This window comes from Lissotriton helveticus, chromosome 8 (genome assembly GCF_964261635.1).
Source record: "Lissotriton helveticus chromosome 8, aLisHel1.1, whole genome shotgun sequence".
Taxonomy (NCBI): domain Eukaryota; kingdom Metazoa; phylum Chordata; class Amphibia; order Caudata; family Salamandridae; genus Lissotriton; species Lissotriton helveticus.
The window spans coordinates 1,109,614,014-1,109,627,256 of record NC_136069.1 but is presented as its reverse complement, the minus strand read 5'-3'; the positions used below and the strand labels follow the sequence as shown (position 1 = coordinate 1,109,627,256).

The window sequence follows — 13,243 nt, the reverse complement described above, 5'->3', positions numbered from 1 at the left end:
GACAAGCCAGGACTATTGGCTTTGTCAATGGTTGTTATTTGCATATATTAAATAAGCAACAACTATAGCTTTGTTGTATATAATATTGAAAATGCTTCAGTTCTGAATTGATGAGACTGTGAAATAACTAAAACGAGACTCTTTGAAGTCAAATCAAAAGCAGTGATGGGTGTCACTACTGCAGAGTTAAGATTTTTTTTTCACCCTGAGGGTGGGGGCAAAAATGGAGAGCCCGATAGAGAACCGTCTCAGCACCTGCTTTTAAGAACTATCACTTCTGAGCACCGGCAGGATCCAGCCCACTTAAAACCCTGCACTTTGTCTTGTCGGTCACCAGCTGCAGCTGCAATCCTCCGTTACTTACAGCACCGGGCCAGGTTGGACTCAATGTGTAAATCCCATGCCTGATTCGCCCTCACTGTGGTTGAAGCATGGTACAATAGACGGTCACCAAATTGTAGTAAGTGCTCTAGACTCCAAAGTTTATTTCAAAACATCTTTATTTTCCCCAACCACAAGCGTGAGATTCCCTCATTTGCTCAAGCCCAGCTGTAACCCTGGGCTCCGTGAAATTCCAACGACAGTCACCATTCCACCAAGCACCATCTGTGCAACACCACTGTTTAACCCCAAGCCCACAGCATTTCGCAGAGCAGGGAGAGCGCACTGCCCAACAAAGATAAAGCGAATAACATTTGGGGCAGGTGAGAGGACTCTGCAGAGATAGCATTGCCTTTGGGTTATCGAGCAGAAGCAGAACTATCCATAGTTACTATGGTGATCAACCGTCCGTAAATTTCATGGACCGTCCGTTTTTTAGGACTCTTGTCCGTTGTCCTTGAGGAATTCTTTCACGGACTCCTTTTGTCCGTAATTTCGGACATTAGTGTGAGCAGTCAGGGCAAGCAGCCTGAGAGTTCTGTAACTCTCACTCCAGAGGCCAGCTGCTGTGATCTTAAGGGCCTGCAGAAGCCCTTCCCTGACATGGCACAGATTGTTTTCGGCCCATTATCATTCTGTATATCCGCCTAATGATCACATACAGAATGATAATGGAGCTCTGCACAATGACAGCATTTGCTGGGCCTCCTCTTGCCAGAGCCTAGGGTATGGTACACTCCTCCTGGTCTGTTTTTTTGCCAATCAAAACATGCTAGAATGGAAGCAGCCTTGCTAATGTTTGCATTACTGGTAAGTGAGTGTCTGTAAGTGTGCAAATATTTCTCTTTTTTTCTGTTGAATGCCTCTATGTTAGTGAGTTACCTATGCAACTGGCTTATGGCACAAAAGCACAGATGTCCGTAGTGTAGGTCCTGAAGGATTCACATCTTTATTTGTTACCCTCCTGAAAGCCTCATCCCTTCAATCGGCCCGCACCACCTTTCAGCATTCATTGTTGCTTCACGTTTCCTGAGGCATGGGTGCAACGAACCCTGAGGGTGCCCCCCTGCAGGGTAAGTGAAGGGGCTCCCTCCGGACTCAATCTAGAGCTCCCCAGCAGAAGTGCGGTGCTGACGGGGCCCTCTGGAGGGTGAGGGCCCCCCCGCACCGCGGGGGCTGCAGGGGCCTGTGTTACGCCCCTGTCCTAAGGTGCTATCTTTGAAACTAGTTCCAGTACATTAGGAAGATTTTTAATTAAATGATCCTGCATTAAACCCTTGCCATAAGAAGTAATGATGTTCCTGTGTTCAGCACAATGACCGTATCTTTAAATGCCTCCTCTAATGGAAAGCAGATTGCTTCTGTAACTCTGGGACGACTGATCATCCACTTGCAGAGCTCCTGCCCCTTGCAATGACATCCTAGAACCTCCTTGAGGTTAGATGACTTATTAGCTCCAGGAAAAACTATGAGGCACTTGCTGACCGTAAATATTGATGGCACTGCTTTCTGAAATTCTGATTTTCCTCTAATACTTCTCAATTTATAGTACCTCTCCGATGAAGTCTTGACAGCCGTCATCCTACAATGTCATGTTCTGGATCATGCTGCAACTAAAAAGTGTTCTGCGGCACCAAACAATGAACGGCATGCTGAATAAATCAAACATTAACCCCCATTCAAGAAGTCTAGGTTAAATCCATTGTTCTTTTATTCACTACGCCACCCCAGTTTGGGCCCAGCCATATGCAAATCAGTCTTGACCCTGCTCCTCGTGAGAACAGTCCAGCCCGTACTGCTAAGCCAAGTCCTCCCTGGACCTGCAACAAGCATCCTTGGATCGGTTACAGGGCATCATGCCTCATCAGCTAGGCTAGCTTGAATCCAGTGGCAAAGTTGTGCAACCTCCTCTGATGCGTCTGTTAAACGTATCTTTTGTTTCAAATTTTTGTCCTGAATTTTGACCTTCTGTTCTGAAATTTTGTCCTGAATTTTGACCCTTTGTCGTGAATTTTTGCACTCACCGTCCTGAATTTGCCCCTATGCCAGTCGGTCATCCTAATGGTTACATTTCTGCATTCGGATGCCAAGTGGTTAACTTTTTTGTCCAATATTCAGATCGACCCAGTTCTTTGGGTGTGCTAGTGAGCCTGCCCGAGAGATGTTTTTTAGCCACCTGTGGTATGTCATTTTCCCTCTGTGGGCTATCGCTTCCCATATACGGGCATTTATTCTGGGTGGTTCAGTTCTATCCTTGTCTCGAGCTGTTCTAGCCACGTGCTGGCCTGTTCTTCCACAAAACGGGGAGGTTCTTACCATCTACAAGAAGCCCCCTTCCGGTGCAATGCACCATTTTACTCGTGTGAATCTGTTTCTTTTCATCTGGATATTTGTCTCTTCCTGCCATGGGCATTTCTTTTCCGAGATGGGCAGTTCTTCCATACCCCGGGCTATTCCTTCCATCTGCGAGACACATTTCTCCACAGCACTAGTTTCCGTCTGTGCGGCAGTTTTAAATCTGTACACGCTGGATCAGTTTGTCGGCAGAGAGGTTTTGGGCAGTTTTTTTCCTACCAAAGTCAGTTCTTCTCTACCAGAGGCAGTTTTCTCCCTCAATGAGAGCCCCTTTAACAGTGCAGGGCAGCTCTTTCCTTGCATGGTACAGTTGTTTTCTGAGTGGGTCATGTCTGCCCTGGTTCCAAACTGAACCCTTCTATCCCTCTGTTCGAGGTTCTTCCACTTTCCGAGATACTATTGATACTTGTTTTCTATTTATTTATTTTTTCAGTTGCATATACCACGCACTTGGCCCAAGGCCATTACATGAGCACCAGATTACACTACATAAAGTAAAATTCACGTTTTGGGATGTAGTTATTAGGAGTTTTGTTGTCTGAGGATTAGGAGCTGAAAATTGTCCATCATTCGGGACAGGCAGTTAAGGTGACTATAGGTTCTATTGTTGAGGTCTTCGGACACAGTTGTTGTTTCTAGGTGCTGGGGTTGGCAGTTGGGTGTCACTGGCATATTGATACCCCTGAATGCTTCAGAATCCTACTTAAAGTGTGTCTTCAGAATAAAAGCAGAGAGGAGTCAAATACTTTTTAGCTGTGGCTGATGTATGTTCTCTAATTTGTACCATCTGCTGACAGATACTTTTAGAACTGGTTAAGATCATTTACTTGCAATGTCATGCGGCGTTTAATTGTTCTGCATACAATTTGTTCAAGTGTGCTTGGTCGCAACAAGAGTATGCCCTGCAAAAGGCCCAGCCTCTTTTGTATCGCTTTGTTCGCCCTAAGTGTCGCAGGGTATGCTCAGACGTGAGTCCCTTGCTCACTTCGCCACTGGATTCAAGATAGCCTGGCTGATGAGGATTAGGAATCCGAAACCGGTCCCAGGAAGCTTGTTTCCGGTCCAGGGAAGACATGGCTTGGCAGTTCGGGCTGGACTGTTCCCATGAGGCACAGGGTCAGACTGATTTGCATATGGCCATGTCTGAACTGGGGTGGCTGAGTGGGCTAAAGAATGGTGATAGATTAAACCCAGATCAGTTGACTGGGGGTGAGTGTTTGATTTGCTCAAACGCTCCGTCCATCATCCCCTTTTGTATCGCAGCCTCTTCAGTCGTCAGCCATTATGGTTGTGCAACTGGTGTGGAACAAAGATCTGCAGTACAAGGCAGACCATAGAGCCATACATTTTTTCAGTGTTTGGGTTGTTAGCTTGCAATATTGGCCCGGACGGAGTTTGCGAAGTTCTACTATGTGAAACTCCATGAAATGCCGCAAATCTGCATTGCTCTGAGGGGTTCTGTCAGTGGCGTAGTCTATTAAGTCATGCTGCTCGTACTAATTTTAAGTGCCAGGAATTTGTCCCGTGCTGTAAAATCAGCACGGACGGCACGCCACGTCGCGCCGGAGGGCGCTGCTACTTTCTACTCCTCGAGTAGACATGCTACTCGAGCTGCAACTTCCTCAACACAAGCAGCAGATTTCGACCTGTCGTGACTTTCCGCGCTGAAAAATATCGCCAGGAGGAGGTCTAGCCCGTGATTTTTTCTTGGGAGTGCTTGCCAACGAATGCACTTTGCAGAGTTTTGCAGAACTCTGTGCGCCGTGTGGAGTTGGCAAGACTCCACAAACTTCGCCGGCGGAGCGGAATGCTTCACCCACCCCTAGTATGCAGAAGGTAATTGTACAGCCTGCTGCTGCATGGTCCATAGGAAGCTGTCCAACCTGCTCTTCCAGCTCTAATCCTCATGCAATTGAATGTAGTTAAAACTCCAAAAAGTACAAGTGTATGAGAGCACGAAATGGACCTTAATTACATTATTTGTTGCAAGAAACATTCAAATCATACATTAGAATCGTGGATGAATTGTGACCCAAGTAGCATCAAATGAAAGCTGTATTGTAATAACTAGACTCCTTTGGGGAAGTTTTGTTCATTACGCGCTGACTCACATTGTTTTGTTTACCGATTTGTACTCAAACTGTGTCAGCTGTATGAACTTAAGCTATATTATGCACGTTTTAAGATTTTTTTTAAGAGTGTATCAATTTACTTCTGAAAGTATGTAATGTTTTCTTTTTTGATTTACAGATACTCACCAATCCACACCATCACTTTATCGACAGCCCTTTGTACAAGGACATCACTTTAGTGGCCTGGGATCCGTCTCCCTACTCTGCAAATCTGTACATGGTAAGGCTTTGGCGATTATCATGCTGCTCGTCATGTCACATCCGGACAAACAATAGCCTCAGAAGCATCCCTCAAGCCATTTGCCCCTGGAAATTGAACTTAACGCACAAATGGATTTGTGAATCAGGCCGAGCATGGCGATTCACAAATGTCATTTAAATAAAGCATCACCTGCCTTTTAAATTATCATCTGGTCTTGCAGAAATGCCCATAATTTAAAACTAGTGCCTTGTGATAGCATTTCTCAAAGTAGGCAACATTTTTGTTAAGATTTTCTGTTATTTATAAAGGTTACAGTTTCATTAAATGACCATACCAGTTTGCGAGGCCGTCTATCTCATTAATATGCATGAAATAGGTCGCACAGTGTGACCTAGTTTTAGAGCCTAGAGTTACCTGCTGGTGGACTATCATGTCTGTGATTGCTTTTAAATAAACCGTTTATTGTTTTCAAGTGCAATCTGATTTCCTAAAAGGAAAGCCAGAAGCATTTACAAAGAAACATTTTACAATAATTTTTTAGAAGTAGGCAGTGATCCCAGGGACCACTGCCTGTCCTAAAAATGTTTTTGTCTCCAGTCCCAAAGTGGAAGGGGTATCATGGGGACCCGATCCCATTTGAGAATGGTTGCCACCTCCTTTGACTTGGTGGTAAAAAAATAATGTTTTGCATCTGGAGTTCAGTTGCAAATCATTAATACATAACTTAAGGTATCAATATTTGGAACGGAAACACTTTACTCGCCTCTAAATACTAATTCGGTATTTACTGGCAACCCCAAATTGTGATTTGGTATAATGTTACCAAATCACAATTGGGGTTTTCTACATTTAAGAGTGGCATTTTACAGTCGCAAAGGCTCTGACTTGACCACTGCAGCTATAAATTGCTTTAAAATTACGCCCATTATTTGCACATTTTCATTCACTAACTGGCATATTAATTGTAAATTGCCAGTTTAAATTTATTTTGGGACATGATTCTATTTCTGATAAGTGCAAAGAGATTAAGAAAATCAAACTAATATGGTGCCCTAAAAGATCAATCAGTTAATATGTGTACTCAGTTCTTAAAACGGAAATATAGAATTGGGGATTTTCACTGCCCCAGAGAAGTGACAGCTCTCTCCTATCCTAGCTCAGATGTGTCCGTGCATTTACTTTCAGATTAAAGAAATGCTGTTACCTGATACATGTCCATTTAAAACACGGTATGCTCTGAGTGCAAGTATATACATCTATAACCAATAAAAGAATCACACAAGGAAACAAGTTGGCACCCCAATATATGTAACAAGCATTGACAAGCATTGACAAAGCCAGTAGGTCTCAGTTTACTGGCTTTCTCAAGGTTTTCATTTGCCCCCCAGAAGACTGCAGAACATGCACACACATCGACAGAAGTCATATTGTAAGGGATTTTCAAAAAATCCATAACAAGATCACAGCAATGTATGCCCACTCCCGTACCACATGTCACAATTTCTCAAGAAACGTCAGAAAAATCATTACAAGATGCCCAAAAAGCATGCATGTTCAATAACAACAGTGGTCCTTAGAAAAGGATATAAGGTTAAACACATAAAATATAGCCTTCAATGAGTCCTATATTAATTGGTGTCCAGCCGGACACAATTTAATTAGTTAAATAAACGAGATAAATGATCGAAGGAACAAACAAACAATACAGTGGGACACAATCCTGCATCCGATTTCCAAAGAAAACATACAGAGAAACGGTTTGTTTTAGGGCAAACAAAAATTTGGTCAAGCATCAAGTGGAGGGGAGCTTAGGTCAATGTTAATACAGAAACAAGCTATCCCTGATAGTTAACACACTGGTAGAATACATTGATTTGACTGTGTGCAACTATTCATGTGGTCGACGGCGTTTCGATCCCTTTCAACATATATTGCGATCAGCATCAGGACTGTTAATATCACATGCCTGAGTTGTAATTCTGCGTGAATGAACACTGATCTTGGTAAATTATGCACTTCGGTTAGAAGATTAAATGGGGAGTACACGTTCATTCCTGGTGTCTGAAGCACTCTGCGAGAGTGCGGGCGGGTAATTTTCGTAATGAAGTGAAGTTACGGTTGTTGGAATTGTAATCTGGTTTACAACCGTTAAAGAGGGTCAATGCCTCGTGAGACTTGCACAATGGCCTGGAGCTCCTTCTGGGAACGCGTGAGCCAAGCTCACGCATTCCCGGAAGGAGCTCCTGGCCATTGTGCAAGTCCCGGAAGGAGCTCCAGGCTATTGTTTATTTGTTCCTTCGATCATTTATCATGTTTATTTAACTAATTAAATTGTGTCCGGCTGGACACCAATGAATATAGGACTCATTGAAGGCTATATTTTATTTGTTTAACCTTATATCCTTTTCTAAGGACCTCTGTTGTTATTGAAACTGCTACCGAAGGTCCTTAGCTACCTACGGGTTCCCCTTGTATTTTTTTAAAATCCTAAAAGCATGCATGTGCATGGACGGTGATCATTTTCCAATTGATTTTCTTATGGGTATGAACCTGTTGGTCGCTTTCTAGGATCCTCTTTTCCCCAGCAACAGTGAGATGATAATCACTAAAGGTAAAGTAGAGGGCAATGTGATGAACATGATATTTATAGCTGAATGGGATATAGACAGGAGGTGGAAAGTAGTATGTGTTTACTACACAATCTAGCTTGAGTCATCAAACTGCAATGGAGTTTGCATCCTTGAATAAAGGTCTGTATAGACCTTCACCGATATATCTTCTATCAAAGAGGTTAAATCATCTTTAAATATAGATTCCTTGCCACAAACTTAAAGAACTGTCTCTTTCTTGAACTCCAGACTCTAATCCTCCTCAGTATGCTTGTAGATGATTACAACCACAGGTTGTAGAGACGCTTGTATGGTTGTGCAGTATACACATTATCATTCATCATTCTTTTGTCAGTGCTCTTCCTCTACATCGAAAGGATGCTTCAAACTACATGGATTGCAGTGGAAGCACTATTTTACCAATGGAAGGATAAGAGAATGCAAGACATTCGTGATGAATCCACAACCTACTTCCTACCAAGAAGTCAATTTCTTGAATGATATACTTTATCAGTTTCTGCATAGGTCGTAACTTCTCTGGCGTTCATCTGTCTACGTCCTCTATCTCTACTCTCACCTCGTGTTCCATCTTAGTCCTTCTCATCTGTCTCTTGCCCTCCATTTACTTTTAATTTGTGGAGCTGGAGTTCACTGTCAGACTAAGAATTGTACATCTAGAGAAGCAGGAGGGGAACAAGGGAAGGGAATTGAGACTTTTTTGTCTGATTTCACCAGATGGAATTGGGAAAGTCCGCACAGCAGCTCTTTGTTTTTCATTCTAGCAGCAATAAAGACAGTTCATATGAGGATTTGTTTGTCATTATAAATAGTTCCAAATCATAACTACAATGTCATTATACGAGTTTGTCTTTTTTATAGCCTTTTTATAGTATTTTATACATGTTCAATACAAATCTAACATAGTGAATGCATTTGAAGATCATGGTAAATAAGTAGTAGGCTGTTCAATTTGTAGGAGTTTCCTATACTTTGAGCATCAGTCTTTAAGTCATAATTGTGTACCTACAAAACGAACTACACTATTAACAATTATTTCTGAGTTGACATGATTTCATGATTATTGCTTCAATTTAACAAAAATTGCCACACAAGGTTTGAAACAAATGTAAGTAAAATACAGTTTTTTTAATTACCTCACCCATTAGAGCTCTGAAACCTATATAACAACATGTCGTTTATGTCATTTTAGTGGTACAAGAAACCGGACTACAATCTATTTACTCCGTATGTGCAACACCGTAGGAAAAACCCAAACCAGCCATTTTATATTCTGCATCCAAAATTTATTTGGGAGCTGTGGGACATGATTCAAGAGAATACTAAAGAGATGATACAGCCGAACCCACCTTCGTCGGGGTTTATTGGTAAGTTGTTCTTGGTGAAAGTGCATTACGGTGTGAAAGTAACATGACAAAATTAGGGTACGAATATTGCAGTAAACGTTATACTGTGCTCGAATTTCTTTTTGCAAAAGGAAGTGGTTTGATTGTATATTGTTTTTCAAATCATCACAAGATGCAATACTGCATATTCATAAGAGGTTTAATTTGATCTAAATGTACAGAGCCACCGAAGATTGGAAACAAGACTGAACACCGAGTTTGTAGTCTTGAAGCTCAATAAGTTGTGCTTTTGAATTTGGTTTGTCAGCCTTGTTGACCTTCCCACGAATTGTGAATTATTTCTTATTTTTGCCCTTGGTCTGTTTTGTAAACTTTGCAAAGCATATTCAAAGATTGGGTGTATACGATTAACCCCTCAGTTGAGTTATAGAAATGTAATCTGATGGGATCTCTCCTCCCATGTGATTGTACTATTCAAAACTAAAGAGAGTCTTTTGATGTAGCTGGAGAGGAATTTTGGTCATTCGGTGGTAGCGAGTTTGTGCTTTCAGAGACAAAGGGGTCTATTGTGATATTGGGCATATCGCCACCTCCCCCAGGATGTTGGGGGGGAGTGGGAGGGGCACTTGAGGGGGACCTATGGTACCCCCTGCATTTGCATGGGTGACGTGGCAGGAACCACGCGGTGCCTGCCACATTGTGCATGCAAATGCACACATGCCTTTTTTTGTATTGCGGATGGTGCTGCTGACAGCACCGCCCACCGCAATGCAAACAAGCATTGGAAATGCAATAGGTCTCGCACCATTAGAGTTAGTGCTTTTAGAATTGTTTATGGGGTTTTTTTGTCAATGTTTAGCATTTTTGTTTCCTGTAGCCAATGCTAAAGTATTACAAATAAAAAAAGCCATAAACATTTCTAAAAGCTCTAACTGAAATGGTCTGAGAACTATTGCACTGTGTGAGGGTGAGTGAGGGTGAGTGAGGGTGAGGGGTTGAGGGTGAGTGAGAGTGAGGGTGAGTGAGGGTGAGTGAGGGTGAGTGAGGGGGAGTGAGGGTGAGTGAGGGTGAGGGGTTGAGGTTGAGGGTGAGGTGTTGAGGGTGAGTGAGGGTGAGGGTGGGTGAGGGTGAGGGTGAGTGAGGTGTTGAGGGTGAGGGTGAGTGAGGGTGAGGGGTTTTGGGTGAGTGAGGGGGAGTAGTTGAGGCTGAGTGAGGGTGAGTGAGAGTGAGGGTGAGTGAGGGGGTGAGGGGTTGAGGGTGAGTGAGTGAGGGTGAGGGGTTGAGGGTGAGTGAGGGTGAGGGGTTGAGGGTGAGTGAGGGTTTGAGGGTGAGGGGTTGAGGGTGAGTGAGGGTGAGGGGTTTTGGGTGAGTGAGGGGGAGTAGTTGAGGCTGAGTGAGGGTGAGTGAGAGTGAGGGTGAGTGAGGGGTTGAGGGTGAGGGGTTGAGGGTGAGTGAGGATGAGTGAGAGTGAGGGTGAGTGAGGGGTTGAGGGTGAGGGGTTGAGGGTGAGTGAGGGTTTGAGGGTGAGGGGTTGAGGGTGAGTGAGGGTGAGTGAGGGTGAGGGGTTGAGGGGGAGGGGTCGAGGGGGAGGGGTTGAGGGTGAGTGAGGGTGAATGAGTGAGGGTGAGGGGTTGAGGGTGAGTGAGGGTGAGGGTGAGTGAGGGTGAGGGTGAGTGAGGGTGAGGGGTTGAGGGTGAGTGAGGGTGAGGGTGAGGCTGAGGGGTTGAGGGTGAGTGAGAGTGAGTGTTGTGAGAGAGGGGTGATGAGGCCTGGTTGTTGTGAGAGAGGGGTGATGAGTCCTGGTTGTTTTGAGGTACAGCTGATGAGGCCTGGTTGTTGTGCGCTCTGTGTATTTTCACATGGCGTTCTACATTCTTAATGGAGTGCCTGTAACTGTATATTCCACTCAGTTATCTCCAGTTGCATCTGGAGATCAACCTGGGCGGACGCCTTAGCTGTGCTGCAATAAACCTGCTTGTCTTCTTATCGTGGATTTGGCATCATTGTAATAAAGTCGTTCACTAAAAGAATTACATGAAATTACATTGGGAGATGAGGGTTGGAGGCGAGCTAGTGAGAGAAAGAAGAGGGCCGGCTTTCTGTGTGGAAATGAACACAGAACTGCAGCGGCTCCACTGTGGCGTCTGATAACAAATATTAAACATTATTTATCAGCATTGGGAGCCATTGAGAATGTAACCAGTGATTAGTGCTTATCTACTTCCATCGGATTTCCATTGTCTGCTGCGCAGCGCTCCTAGAGCAATGTTTTGTGCAGCAGGCGCTTAACAACCCCCTTCCCCATGTGTAAATGCACACGCACTATAACTCACTGCAAAGCGTTAAATGTCGCTTCGCCCAACAAATATTCATGACTTGCTGATTGTAGCGAATAAAGCAGATATAAGGCTGGAGACATTGTAGGCGGTGTGAAAAAGCTATGCTGCTTTCTGCCACGCCTATTCCTAATGCTGACATGACATTTTTCGATTACGGCCCCAGGAACGTTTTGGAACTTTGTTTCCTGTGACCGCAAAAACGCAACAGGCTGTTGAACAGCGGCCACCACTGACAGCTTCTGAATGACAGCAAAGTAAATAAAGAGATGGGCGAGCCGCGCAGAACAAAAGAAAGGCATGCTACCGCCATTATTAAAGATGAATAAAGGCACGCGCCGCCATTGTTAATGATGAAGCTACCCAACAAAAAAAAAAATGCAGTAAAACTTTCATTGAATAATTAAAATGTATCAACACATAAAAATGATCATCACTCCCCTAATTGTGCTACTAGATTGCATTAACCAGTTTCGCTGTCGGTGCCCCTCAGCTGAGATTTCAGGGAGAGTGTGTACCCACTGAAAGAACCTCCAGTAACCTCTTTCTTGTTCGTTCTCTGAGGTTCACGGCACAGGAGGACGTTAGTTACGAAGAAGCTGTGGCATGCAGTTACTGTGATTGGAACCTCTGTGCGGAGGAGCATGCGTGGGCTGCTAAAGGGGGCTGGTGGTGTGAAGGTGGCTTAATAGTCTGAAGCAGTAAGGTTAGGAACACGGATGTAAAGGGTACAGCTACAGGAACGTGAAAGCCAGCAGCATGCTTGCCTGAGCCAGAGAAACACTCACAAAGGGAGGAGAGCAAGCATCTGTATACATTAAAGTAAGGCACCCATGAATTGGGTGCCGCTCTAAGCCAGGGAAACGCTCATTCAAATAAACAAGCGAAAGGATCGGAGACACGGCGGGTAAAATAAACAAAAAAAAAAACGAAGCCGGAGGGAAGAGAGGGGAGGGGGGAGGAGAAATGCGACACGGTGGGAAGGGGAGGGGGCGGAGCGGGTCAAATCAACAAACAAGCCGAAGGGAAGAGAGGGGAGGAGAAATGCGATACTAGATTGCATTAACCAGTTTCGCTGTCGGTGCCCCTCAGCTGAGATTTCAGGGAGAGTGTGTACCCACTGAAAGAACCTCCAGTAACCTCTTTCTTGTTCGTTCTCTGAGGTTCACGGCACAGGAGGACGTTAGTTACGAAGAAGCTGTGGCATGCAGTTACTGTGATTGGAACCTCTGTGCGGAGGAGCATGCGTGGGCTGCTAAAGGGGGCTGGTGGTGTGAAGGTGGCTTAATAGTCTGAAGCAGTAAGGTTAGGAACACGGATGTAAAGGGTACAGCTACAGGAACGTGAAAGCCAGCAGCATGCTTGCCTGAGCCAGAGAAACACTCACAAAGGGAGGAGAGCAAGCATCTGTATACATTAAAGTAAGGCACCCATGAATTGGGTGCCGCTCTAAGCCAGGGAAACGCTCATTCAAATAAACAAGCGAAAGGATCGGAGACACGGCGGGTAAAATAAACAAAAAAAAAAACGAAGCCGGAGGGAAGAGAGGGGCGGGGGGAGGAGAAATGCGACACGGTGGGAAGGGGAGGGGGCGGAGCGGGTCAAATCAACAAACAAGCCGAAGGGAAGAGAGGGGAGGGGGGAGGAGAAATGCGACACGGTAAACAAAGACGGACATGCACGCGCCCGTGACTTTTAAGGTCAATGCGCATGCGCATAAGCTTAATGCGCATGCGCATTGACCTTAAAAGTCACGGGCACTGCAAGGAATCGCCACGATTCCTTGCAGTGTGGATAAAGAGTGGATAACTCGCAATACTCTCGCCTTGCTCGATGCGCATGCGCATCGACAGGCGAGACCTAA

General features: G+C 44.6%; 1 protein-coding gene across 2 annotated transcripts in view; it reads left to right on the top strand.

Moving 5' to 3' along the window:
* The window catches only part of ST6GAL2 (ST6 beta-galactoside alpha-2,6-sialyltransferase 2), a 237,580-nt gene that overhangs the window by 157,671 nt on the left and 66,666 nt on the right, over positions 1–13,243 (top strand). For both annotated transcript variants that reach the window (XM_078657989.1, XM_078657988.1), the window contains exons 4-5: positions 4,987–5,088; positions 8,890–9,064. In XM_078657989.1, the coding sequence (XP_078514115.1) occupies positions 4,987–5,088; positions 8,890–9,064 (277 nt within the window). The remainder of the gene's footprint in view (positions 1–4,986; positions 5,089–8,889; positions 9,065–13,243) is intronic.